The sequence below is a fragment of the Botrytis deweyae genome, assembly GCF_014898535.1.
Source record: "Botrytis deweyae strain B1 chromosome Unknown BDEW_042, whole genome shotgun sequence".
Taxonomy (NCBI): Eukaryota; Fungi; Ascomycota; class Leotiomycetes; order Helotiales; family Sclerotiniaceae; genus Botrytis; species Botrytis deweyae.
This window is the reverse complement of record NW_024066249.1, coordinates 41,233-53,251: the sequence shown is the minus strand read 5'-3', so window position 1 is coordinate 53,251 and position 12,019 is coordinate 41,233. Positions and strand designations below refer to the sequence as shown.

At 37.5% G+C, this 12,019-nt stretch overlaps 3 protein-coding genes across 3 annotated transcripts; 2 read left to right on the top strand and 1 right to left on the bottom strand.

Annotated features, from left to right (window-relative positions):
• Positions 1-485: 485 nt before the first annotated feature.
• On the top strand, positions 486-4,226 carry EAE98_010914 (uncharacterized protein; the record flags this gene model as incomplete). Its single annotated transcript, XM_038958536.1, has 5 exons — positions 486-1,110; positions 1,279-2,825; positions 2,874-3,330; positions 3,409-3,798; positions 3,985-4,226. 5 exons carry the CDS (start codon positions 486-488, stop codon positions 4,224-4,226), a joined length of 3,261 nt encoding a protein of 1,086 aa, XP_038805050.1.
• Positions 4,227-5,704: 1,478 nt separating this feature from the next.
• On the bottom strand, positions 5,705-6,682 carry EAE98_010913 (uncharacterized protein; the record flags this gene model as incomplete). Its single annotated transcript, XM_038958535.1, has 1 exon — positions 5,705-6,682. The coding sequence occupies one exon, from the start codon at positions 6,680-6,682 to the stop codon at positions 5,705-5,707; it is 978 nt and encodes a 325-aa protein (XP_038805049.1).
• A 424-nt stretch (positions 6,683-7,106) lies between these two features.
• EAE98_010912 (uncharacterized protein) lies at positions 7,107-10,421 on the top strand (the record flags this gene model as incomplete). Its single annotated transcript, XM_038958534.1, has 8 exons — positions 7,107-7,572; positions 7,624-7,843; positions 7,898-7,957; positions 8,012-8,311; positions 8,364-8,604; positions 8,659-9,806; positions 9,861-10,057; positions 10,139-10,421. The coding sequence occupies exons 1-8, from the start codon at positions 7,139-7,141 to the stop codon at positions 10,419-10,421; spliced, it is 2,883 nt and encodes a 960-aa protein (XP_038805048.1). The 5' UTR covers positions 7,107-7,138.
• Between the last annotated feature and the right edge of the window lie 1,598 nt (positions 10,422-12,019).

Sequence of the window (12,019 nt, the reverse complement as noted above, 5' to 3'; positions counted from 1 at the left end):
CAGTTGTTATTATATTAAAGTGAATCCTTTAAAGTGAATTCCCTTGAGTGAATTCCCTTGTCCATACAATTTGCCTAACAGATTTCCATAAACCCTCCATCTACCACCATTGTGTTTTCTATTGTATAAATTAGGATTGGTCTTTCGCTAGGGGGCCATATTATGCAGCTCTGCAGCTTTTCAGCTCCACAATCTTTACGAACTTTCCTTAGAGCTGATTTACGCGGGAGTCAGGTGCTGCGACGACTCGGCTTATGTGATTACATAGCCCTTGTACGCAAAGCCTGTTATATCCTTATCATTAACCTTCTTTCCCTACAAACGCTCTGAGCATCCCTCAATCATTACAATCTCGTTCGATAGCATCATTTAGTCAAGTAAGTTCAAACCCCGCATTTTTTCGTTCTGTTAATAATTCACAAGCTACTTTAGCGTATCGATTTTTTGAGACAAGCTCATAAATTATCGCCCACCGCCCGCCCATCATGTCCGGCGCTGAGGCTGGCTTTATCATTGGCCTCATTTCGGGCGTGATATTAATCATTGAGGCAGCCAAAACGGTATATGATGCCGCTGGAAACGTGAAAGGCCAGCCGGAAGCATTCCGCCAAGTGGCTGCACGACTGCCACTTGTTATTGAGATTCTTCGATGTGCTGAAGAGAGAGTATCATCGCTCGATGAACCGGCGCTAGATGCGATAGAGCTCATTCTAGAGTCATGCAAGGCAAAGGCTGATGACCTCAACAAAATATTCCATAAAGTGGTTCGAAAAGATGACGATAAATGGTTCGATCGATACAAAAAGGCTTTGAGTACATTGCGGAAAGGGGAAAAAGTAGAGTCTTTGATGGAAGGGATACTCAAAGATACCCAATTGCTTGCATGCGAGAAGCTGGTGGGAATTGCTACTGAAGTGCAAGTAAAGGGGCTCGAAGAGGGAATCAAAGAGATGAAGGAAATGCCCTCCTCTCTTCAGGAAGAGATTGGAAGTGTCACCCAGAACCACAATGGCAGTGGTAACAATAATGCCAACACTGGTGGAGGAGCTATGCATGCTGGGACTGGGGATCTCTTTCACAATAAAATTAATGGGGATGCATATTTTGGCAGTAAGAAGTAGCATGATACAAAACTATGTTTGGATTTGACATACATGGACTAGGCAACCCACTCAAACAAGTTATCAATAACTACAGTATGCTTTATATCTTTGTTTTTGTTTTCTAAATTATTATAAAAATTGACAAGTACTTTATCCAACTAACTCTTTTTGTAAGATAATATCTCAAGCCAGCAAACCGACTCCCAAACCCGAAAGTATCTCAAAGGTTTATCGACGACTGATCCCCGCGAGGACAAGATACGTATTGAGCAGGCGAAGGGTGGTCTGCTGAAGGACTCATACTGCTGGATACTTGAAAATCCCGACTTCCAACAATGGCGTAGCGACAGCCGGAAACCATTACTCTGGATTAAAGGTGATCCTGGCAAAGGTAAAACGATGCTCCTCTGCGGTATTATCGATGAGATAAACAAAGAAAAAGATCCGACCGCGTTGTTGTCGTACTTCTTCTGCCAGGCCACTGATCCACGCCTGAATAACGCGACATCTGTAATCCGTGGCCTGATCTACCTGCTTGTCAATCAACAGCCATCGCTTCTTTCATATATTCAGAAGAAGTATGACGAAGGGATCAAGAACCCTTTCGAGGGCGTTAATGCTTGGGTAGCTTTGTCGAAGGTATTTGAAAGTCTTTTAGAAGACTCAGTATGTCAAAGCGGTACTTACTTATTCGTTGATGCACTTGACGAGTGCGAAACCGACCTTTTACCACTACTACATTTAATTACTCAAAGTATCTCTAGATTTCCTTACATTAAATGGATTGTATCGAGCCGCAACAAGCCCGATATTGAGGCACGTTTGAGACCTGATAATACACAAAAATGGCTCAGCCTTGAGCTGAACGAAAAGTATGTTTCTCGTTCTGTCGAGATATTTATTAATTTCAGAGTATCTCAACTTCCACTTATTGGTGACGATAAAGTGCTACAAGAGAGTGTACGAGAACAAATTTACACCAAGGCTACTGGAACGTTTCTTTGGGCAGCTCTTGTCCTAGCGGAGCTCGAGCAGGTTAATAGCTGGGACGTCCTCGATGTGCTTCGCGAAATACCGTCAGGCTTAAAACCACTCTATAATCGAATGATACAACAAATAGATCAACTACAACGAAATGATCCTCATTTTTGTTACTGTGTTCTTTCTACGATGATCCTTGCGTATCGCCCACTTCACCTTCTTGAGTTGGGGTTGCTGTCTAGCCTGCCTAAGCGAATTCCTAAGAATATTCGGGATATTTCAAAAATTGTCTCTAATTGTGGATCTTTCCTTATAATTCGAGAAGATACAGTCTTCTTTATACATCAATCCGCAAAGGACTATTTATTCGAAGATGCAAATGATAAGTTCTTTCCTAATGGAAGTGAGACATACCACTACGCGATGTTCTCACGATCACTACAAGTTATGTCCGAAGCACTGCGATGCGATATCTATAGGCTAAAGGCTCCTGGAACATCGATCGATCAAATTAAGCAACCTGATCTCGATCCAATATCTCCCATGAAGTATTCCTGCATTTATTGGGTCAATCATTTAAATAACACTCATCCTAAACAACAAAGAGAACAACTTCAAGATAACGATAAGGTTCATGAATTCCTAAAAGTACACTTCCTTCACTGGCTGGAGGCTATGAGCTTGATGGGGAAAATTTCAGAATGTATTACTGCAATAAATAGTTTTGAATCTTGTATCTTGGTGAGTTAAAATAGCTTGGAAAAAGGAATTCTACTGATGAACGCCAAGGTTGAAAAAGCTCCTGAACTTTTCGCTTTTACCCACGACGCCAAACGCTTCGTCCTTCACAACCGAATAGGAATTGAACAAGCTCCTCTCCAAATCTATTGCTCAGCTCTTGTCTTTGCTCCTGAGGAGAGCATCATTCGAAAAACATTTCAAGACTGTATCCCCAATTGGATCTATAAAATATCAAGAACACAATCAAATTGGAGTGCCGCTCTTCAAACACTTGAGGGCCATTCGGATTGGGTTTCGTCGGTTGCCTTTTCGCCGGATGGTATAATAGTAGCTTCCGGCTCTAGCGATAAAACAATCCGGCTTTGGGATATAGCAACAGGCGAATCCCTTCAAACATTTAAGGGTTATTCGAATTCGGTTTTATCGATTGTCTTTTCGCTGGATAATAAAATGATAACTTCCGGCTCTGATAATGAAACGATTCGGCTTTGGGATATAACAATAAGTGAATCTTTTTAAATACTCGAGAATTATTTGTATTTGGTTATCTCAATTGCCTTTTCATTAAATAATAAAGTAATAGTTTTTGGCTTTTGCAATAAAACGATTTGGCTTTGGAATATAATAACAGGCGAATCTCTTCAAACACTTAAGGGCTATTTGTATTTAATTACCTCAGTTGCCTTTTCGCTAAATAATAAAGTGATAGCTTCTGGTTCTCGTGATAAAACGATTCGGCTTTGGGATATAGTAATAGGCGAATCCCTTTATATATTTGAGGATTATTTGTATTCAGTTTTATCGGTTGTCTTTTCACCGGATAATAAAGTAATAGCTTTTGACTTTGATAATAAAATAATCCGGCTTTGGAATATAATAATAAACAAATCTTTTCATACACTTAAAAACTATTTATATTCGATTAGCTTAGTTGCTTTTTCGCTAGATAATAAAATAATAGCTTTTGGCTTTAGTGATAATGTAATCTGGTTTTAGAATATAGCAATAGGCAAATCCTTTCAAATATTCGAGAATTATTTAGAATAAATTAGTTTGATTGTCTTTTTGCTAAATAATAAAATAATAGCTTTTGACTTTAATGATAATATAATCCGGCTTTGGGATATAACAATAGGCGAATCCCTTTAAACACTTAAAGGTCATTCGGGCCTAGAGGCATCCTCAGCCTTTGAACGCTACTCTATATCAAACAATTGGATAGCCGAAAAAGTAGATAGAGAAATGCGAAATACGATTTGGCTACCTCCGGACTATCGGCCATCTAGTATATCTTTTTATAAGGGAACTATAGTCATAGGACTTCCCTCCGGTAGCGTTTTTATCTTGAGGTTTAAGTATAGAGGTTCCACATCCTTTAGATTAAAACAAGCGTTAGTATAAAGTATCTAATAATTACTATATCATTATTATCTATAATATAATATTCCTTCTTCTTTTTCCCTTTCTTTTTTCCCCCTTTCTTTAATAGAGAGATTGGGGGAAGTCTGTGAGTATATAGACTTTTCATTTGCCACTTAGATTCTAGTACATTCTAGTATAGTTACATAACAGTTTTAATACCACAAAGAATACTTTCAGTTGATATGGTTTTGAGCCAATAGTTATCAAAATCGAAGGTTTAAAAGTAAGAGACAAACATAATATTGACTGGTGTGGTACAGATAGAGGGGTAGGATAGGTCACTACTTGATGCACATTCTATGAAATTTTCTCGTTGTAATTCCAACCAATTACAGAACATGTTTCAAATTCCCATGTTGTAGAACACGGTTTTTAAGATCTATACGGTAAGGTTCTAAGTCTTCCACTTGGATAGAAATATGAGTAAAGGGAAACTGCTACAAAGGGTAACTGTGAATCACAGGAATAGTGCCACGTGGTGAGGAAACCGACTTTTCGAAGTCGGCTTTGCGGTAATCGACTTGTCGATGCGCAGGGAACGAAGATTTATATAAGGAAATCCGTCTCATTACAATGTAGAGCTTCGTACTCATGATGAATCATTAGTTTTATACTATAGTTACGAGAATTGCAACCAGTTACAACCTTATCGAATTCCTACTTGAAGTCTAGTCTAAACCACCTCGACAGCCATGGCAGAAGAATAAGAATTACCAGAACCCACAACAAAAGCCTAAAGTTCCCGCGAAACCATTAGCAGAAAAACTGTTGGTACCTGTTTCTACAACTACGAAGAATATACTGAGCAACTTTCAATATCGAGAACAAACTGGGAAGGGAGATGATTCGAAAGAGGATGTAAAATTAGTGTCATCGGAAACGGATAGTAGAATTGCCACGCCTTCGAGTATGTATGAAACCGCAACCAAAGCTGCTGTATTGAATGGTTTAAACCGTTGTACTTAGATATAAGCTATTATATTTACTAATGAAGATCATGGGTAGACAATTCCAAAATCTAGTCCTCATTGGTAGTAGGTAAAGATGATGTATCTATCCCATGTAGCCTGGTGGATATCCTATGGATATCTGTGTATTATTCCCGCCCATTGGCAGCATCTCTCCAATTCCTCGTCCGGCATGCAAGAAATATTATGGAGCTTAGAGAAATCACTAGCGTTAATAGAAATAGGGGACATTCTATATCAGCTTGCATTATCTAAGTTTAAGAATGCGAAGAAGACGATCGAGTTTTACGGATGCTATGGTTTTGGGTCGGTATCTTGAATGCTGTGTACGTACTTATATGCCTCGCCCCTACATCCATGCTTCCTCGACACGATACCACTTCACCCCTCATACTCAGTATATCGGAGTCGTTGCACCTATCAACGAATCCACGAACCGAGATTCTTTCAGAATTGTTAATGCCTTGCTCAAAAGGTCCATCTGCTTAGTTAGACTTTAGAACAGTTTTTAGAGCAGTCTTTCCTTCTCTGATGTTCAGCGATGGCATGAACCCATTCCTTGATGAATTTATACAAGAATAAAAACCCAAGCCAAAGAACCAAAATTGCTACCACAAAAAGACAAATGACACTAAACCATTGGCAAAATTGCTCAAAAGATTTCCACTGCTTAGTTACATCAAAGTCAATGGACATAGAAACTTGCATCGCACCTAGCACCACTGAAAGTATCGCAAATACGAAAAGTAAAGGCCCATAGAATGAAGCAAAATAATCAGAGTATTGCGCACGAACACGATGAAAGCTGAACTTCCTGAGGAAGATTTTCGAATAGAGATTGAGTCTCGTAAGCCGGATTTCACCGTAGGCATACCGTCCAGCAACATCGACATCAAGAAGGTTTTCCAAAGGTGCAATGAAATCGCAGAATTTTAGAAATGTAATACCAGAAGGGATTAACTGAAGTTTATCGTCGGTAGCTATGCGAAAATCCGATTCATATTTGATGAGATGAATGTATGTCCTGAGATACCCTAAAACTGCTCTTTGAAGAGTTATCTGTTCTGGCGACGAGTGGCGATCGACGCAAAGATATGTTTTCCAAAAATAGTGGGATAAAAGGTATTTTGGAAGTGGTTTGATAAAGATGCGGTCGTGATACCAGACTAAATGCAATCGTGGATCTTCAGTGATAACGATATCGCGACCTTTAACCTTTTGACGATGTAGTGGAGAGATGCTTCTACTGTCATGCTTTGACATCATCCATAGATATGGAGAGATTTCATCCAGGTCCTTCAAAAGAAACTCTTGCTTGAGAAAACCATCGACCTTTGTGTGCTGGTCCAAATGAATGCGTGGTTGGCCTGGTAAACGTATTGGTGATGTTGCGGGCGCTGCGGGATCTGCTAAACTGTCAAGCTCATCATTAAGTTGATCAGCTTTCGCAAATGGTGGTTTTTGCATTGAAACTGTTGAGGAATGTCCGATTGGGAAGATACAGATGATCATAAAAGGAGACAGTAGATTGCTTTGGATTGTTACATTATTCACATAAAATTCCAGAGCGATTGCAAGAAGAGGGAGGACTGGAAACCCCACTCGCTGTAACACACGGCACACACAACCGCCATGGAAGAGCCCCAGCTGAAATTTTGTATGCATAGTAAGGCTATATTCCCACCAGCGCAACATACATGACAAGATTGTCCCTTCACACCCAACCAATTTCTGCTCAGCCGCAGACGCTCTGAAGGATAAATTGATATGTTTACCCGCAGCCAATTGTCTCTACGACCCCATCACCATAATGATAAAGCATGTTAAAACCAGACCTATGGGATTGCAAATAATTCTATTAAAATAAGCCTACTCCCTCATCGATGTGTGCAATCAATCGTTCATTAATTCCTTCACGAATTCATGCAATTAACAACCTTCTTATCAAAACTCCAACTCACAATAATGGATATCAAGCCAACCAAAGAGCTCTTATATGCAATGGCTGTTGTCATCGTTACCATTGCTTATTTCGCGTTTACAATGGCTCCAACGGCGAAAACTACAAAGGTCATAGAACCCACAAAGACCACAAAGATGAATCCACTGCCTAAAAAGCTCAAATGTTTTCGTATCCGAGGGGTACCGATCGGAACAACGAAAGAATCTTTGGAAGAAGAGCTAATGAAATGCCTGCCAACATATGGGTCTGGTTGCTCTATCACTCTTGCACGTTCATCTTCTACCAGACTGATGGCAACGCTAAATTCGTTCGAAACCCCGAACTTGCCTTATACTATTGATCATGATTTCCTCGGAGTTACACCACTCTTTGAAGGCGATGAACCGTTTGTAGAGTAAGTCAAGTATAATTGGTTTCAGGAACAATAATGATTAATATATGACAGCATCGTTTTCGTCCCAGGTCTGGGTAGCCATCCGATCGGTTCGTTCAAAGGAAAGAATAGTGTCTGGATTCGCGAGTTTCTTCCTAAAGATTTACCATCTGCTCGAATCCTGGCTTATGGATACGATACATCAATTCTGGATAAAAATGCAAAACATTCTATTCCTGATTTAGCAAAAGCATTTCTCAGTTCGGTCAGAGCATTTCGCTCAGCCACTAAGGTCATAATCACAATTACATTCAGACATCTTTATATGCTAATGATGATTTTGTAGGCGAGCCAAAGACCCCTCATTTTTGTAGCTCATAGCCTTGGAGGTCTGTTAGTGAAGGAGGTCCGTCTCCTCTATTTCTCATTGAAGTTTTGCAAACTAATAGTCGTGCTTCAGGCATTATATATAGCTATGATTGGTAGTGAGAATCCCGAAAATATTGATTTCTTCAAATCGTCTTACGGCTTAATGTTCTTTGGGGTTCCTAACTTGGGGCTTAACAACAAATCCCTTGTACAGATTGTGGCTGGAGGACTCAACGAACAAATGATCAAGGATCTCCAAGTGCGCGACGAGGACCATGGACCAACTCAGTTCTTAAGTACGATCAAACAGAATTTCAAGCAATGCTGCAAGGAAGGACAATTTCAGATACGATCTTACTACGAGTTGAGGAAGACCCAGATGGTTAGAAAGGTATATTCAAATTTTCATTTAATACAAAACCATCACTGATATCTTTTTATAGTTGGAGAATGGATCATTGGTAAAGGATGGGCCGCTTTGCTATATGGTTTCGGAGAGTTCGGCTTGTGATATCGGCATCAATAACAACTTTTGCTACGAAGAGGGACTTGTTAGAGATCACTCAGATCTGGTCAAATTTGCTGATCAGTCTGATGATGATTATACAAAGGTACTCGGTGCGTTGAAAGGTCTTGTCGATGAAGCGCCTAATATTATTGAAGCAAAGTTTGCTTCAATCAAAAGTGCGTAGTGCCTAATCTATATACAATTAGAATGACAAGTCTAATTATCCAAAGAACTCTCCTCAGCTGAAAAGCGCCATTGGGACGATCTGAATGTGCCCCATTATGGAAATTTCAAAGAAACCAAGAAAGTGCGAACGGCGGTCGAGGGAACTCTGCAATGGTTGGTCACTGACCAGCCCTCAGAGTCCCAAGACCATCCCGACAGACTTCAAAAAAGCAACTTTATCCAATGGCGAGACTCTGATCAATCATGCGTCTTGCTGATCACTGGAACTCCTGGGCAGGGAAAGTCTGTTCTATCCAACTTCGTTATAGATCATTTGAAGCAGCGACAAAAGCCTCGCGAAAAGATTATCTATTACTTTTGCAATATCAAGAATGAAGAAAGTTCTCGAACCGCATCATCTGTTCTTCGATCTTTTATTATTCAACTTTGTGAGGATCAGCGATTATACCAGAAGCTTCCAAATCGCTTTCAAAATAAGGACGAAAAGGAAAAGTTCTTTACCGAATCCCTCGATGGCCTCTGGAAGGTCTTCCTTGATTTGATAAAAACAGATATATATGGTCGCATTTATTTTGTTCTTGATGGATTAGATGTTTACGGCACAGAAATGGGGGAGCTTCTTGATCGATTGAAAGAGCTCTTCACACCAACTCGTACCGAAAAGCCACTTTTGAAATTACTTTGCACCAGCAGGCCAGAAAGTAATGTGATGAAGATTAAATTGCCAATCAGGAGGACCCTTTGTACTTCTAAAGAGGACTTATCCCTCTTCATCAACTCTGAGTTGTCCTTATTCGAAGAAAACGAAGGGTTTACAAGTGATATGAAGGAAATAATCACCAAGGCTGCACAAGTAGAGGAAAGAACATTCCTTTGGATAAGTATACTTCTTCGCGAACTTCGAAATCTTACCTCGCCATCTTTGGAAGATATCGAGAACACAATCGAACAGCTTCCATTAGAGCTCGATGCGTTATATACTAATCTTGTTCAGAAATTGTTAACGAACCAAAAATACGGGGTAATATTAGCCTGGATAACATATGCGGCACGTCCACTTCATCTGCGGGAATTGGAAGATGCTCTCGCTGTTGGCATGACGAAAGGCGCAAGAAGTTTAGAAGATTGCAAGAGAAAAAGAATAACTTTGAACTCTAAAGTCATTCAAACGAATCTAGGTAGCTTGATAGATGTTATTGGCTCGAACCCTTTTTTCATTCATTAAACATTACGTGATTTTCTGAAGAGCTCAGGCATATTGGAAAAAGCAGAGATATTAAAACAATTTGAACGACCAGAGATGCTCCTCGCCAATACCTGTATATCTTATCTGAAGTTAGAGGACATTATCAAGATTGGTCTCTTAATACTAAAAGATGAAGCATACCTCTTGTCTTACGCCGCGAATTTTTGGTATGAACATATCAATACGTTAGAAGAAGCGTAAGATAACATAGTGCAAATAAGGTCTATTTTGAATAATAAAGGACAAAGGTCGTAGGTGAAAAGAGATAGAAATTATAGATTACAAAATGAAAGGATACCAATATCGATCTGGACTATTGCAATTATTATTGATAAGGAATGGCTGGTAAAGATCCTTACAAGTATGATCCCGAACAGTTTAATAGAAGAGTTAGGGGATAATTATGTTACTTCAGCTGCTAGTCAGAGATTGCATGTATTTCAAGGATTGCTGAATTCGATATACTCTAAAAGAGTAGTAATTACGAAAGAGGTAGTGAAAGTAGCAGCAAGGAATAAAAGGAATGAAAAAGAGATGATAATACTTTTACTTAAGAAATAAAGGGCAGAAGTAGTAATCATAAAAGAAATTGTAAAAATAGTAGTAGGGAATAGAGGGAATGAAATAAAATTGATAAAGTTTTTACTTGAGAAATAAAGGGTAGAAATAGTAATCATAGAAGAGGTAATGAAAGTAATAGTAGAGAATAAGGGGAATAGAATAGAATTGATAAAGCTTTTATTTGAAAAACAAGGGGTAAAAGTAATAATTACAGAAAAGGTAATAAAAGTAATAATAAGGAATTAAATTAGTGGAATAGAGATAATAAAGCTTTTATTTAAAAAATAAAAAACAAAAATAGTAATCATGGAAGAGGTGGTGGAGTTAATAGCAAGTTGATTTGGAATAAAGGTAATAATAGTTTTGCTTGAAAAATAAGGAGTAAAAGTATTAATTACAAAAGAGGTAGTGAAGTTAATAATAAGTCGATTTGGAATAGAGGTAATAAAGCTTTTGCTTGAGAAATAAAAGACAGAAATAGTTATTATAGAAGAGATAATGAAAGTAGTAATAAGGAATAAATAAAAAGGAAAAGAAGTGATAATACTTTTACTTGAGCAATAAGGGGTAAAAATAGTAATTATAGAAGAAATAATGAAGCGAATAGTTAGTTAGTTTGAAGAAGAGGTAATAATAGTTTTATTTAAAAAATAAGGGGCAGAAGTAATAATTATAGAAGAAATGATGAAAGCAGTAATAAAGAATAAGGGAAGTGAAATAAAGATAATAAAGCTTTTATTTGAGTAATAAGGAATAGAAATAGTAATTATAGAAGAAATAATGAAAGTGGTAGTAAAGAATTAAATTAATGGAATAAAGGTGATAAAGCTTTTACTTAAGAAATAAGGGGCAGAAGTATCAATTACAGAAGAGATAGTAAAGCTAATGACGAGTTGATTTGGAATGAAGGTAATAATGATTTTATTTGAGAAATGAGGGGTAGAAGTAGTAATTACGAAAGAGGTAGTGAAAGTAGTAATAAGGAATAAAAGAAATAGAATAGAGATAATAAAGCTTTTATTTGAAAAATAAGGAATAGAAATAGTAATTATAGAAGAGGTTATGAAAGTAGTAGTAGAGAATAAAAGAAATAAAATAAAGATAATAATACTTTTACTTGAGTAACGAAAAGTAGAAGTAATAATTATAGAAGAAATAATGAAAGTAGTAATAAAAAATTAGATTAATAAAATAGAGTGAATAAAGCTTTTACTTGAAAAATAAGGAATAAAAGTATTAATCATAGAAGAAATAGTAAAGCTAATAGCGAGTTGATTTGGAATAAAGATAATAATGGTTTTATTTGAAAAACGAAAAATAAAAGTAGTAATTATAAAAAAGATAATAAAAGTAATAGTAAGGAATAAAGAGAGTAGAATAGAGATAATAAAGCTTTTGTTTGAGAAACGAGGAGTAGAAGTAGTAATTATAAAAGAGATAATAAAAGAAGTAATAAGGAATAGATAAAAGGAAAAGAGTTGATAAAGCTTTTACTTGAAAAACAAGAAATAGAAATATTAATTATAGAAGAGGTGGTGAAAGTAGTAATAAGAAATAGAAAAAATAGAATAGAATTGATAAAGCTTTTACTTAAAAAA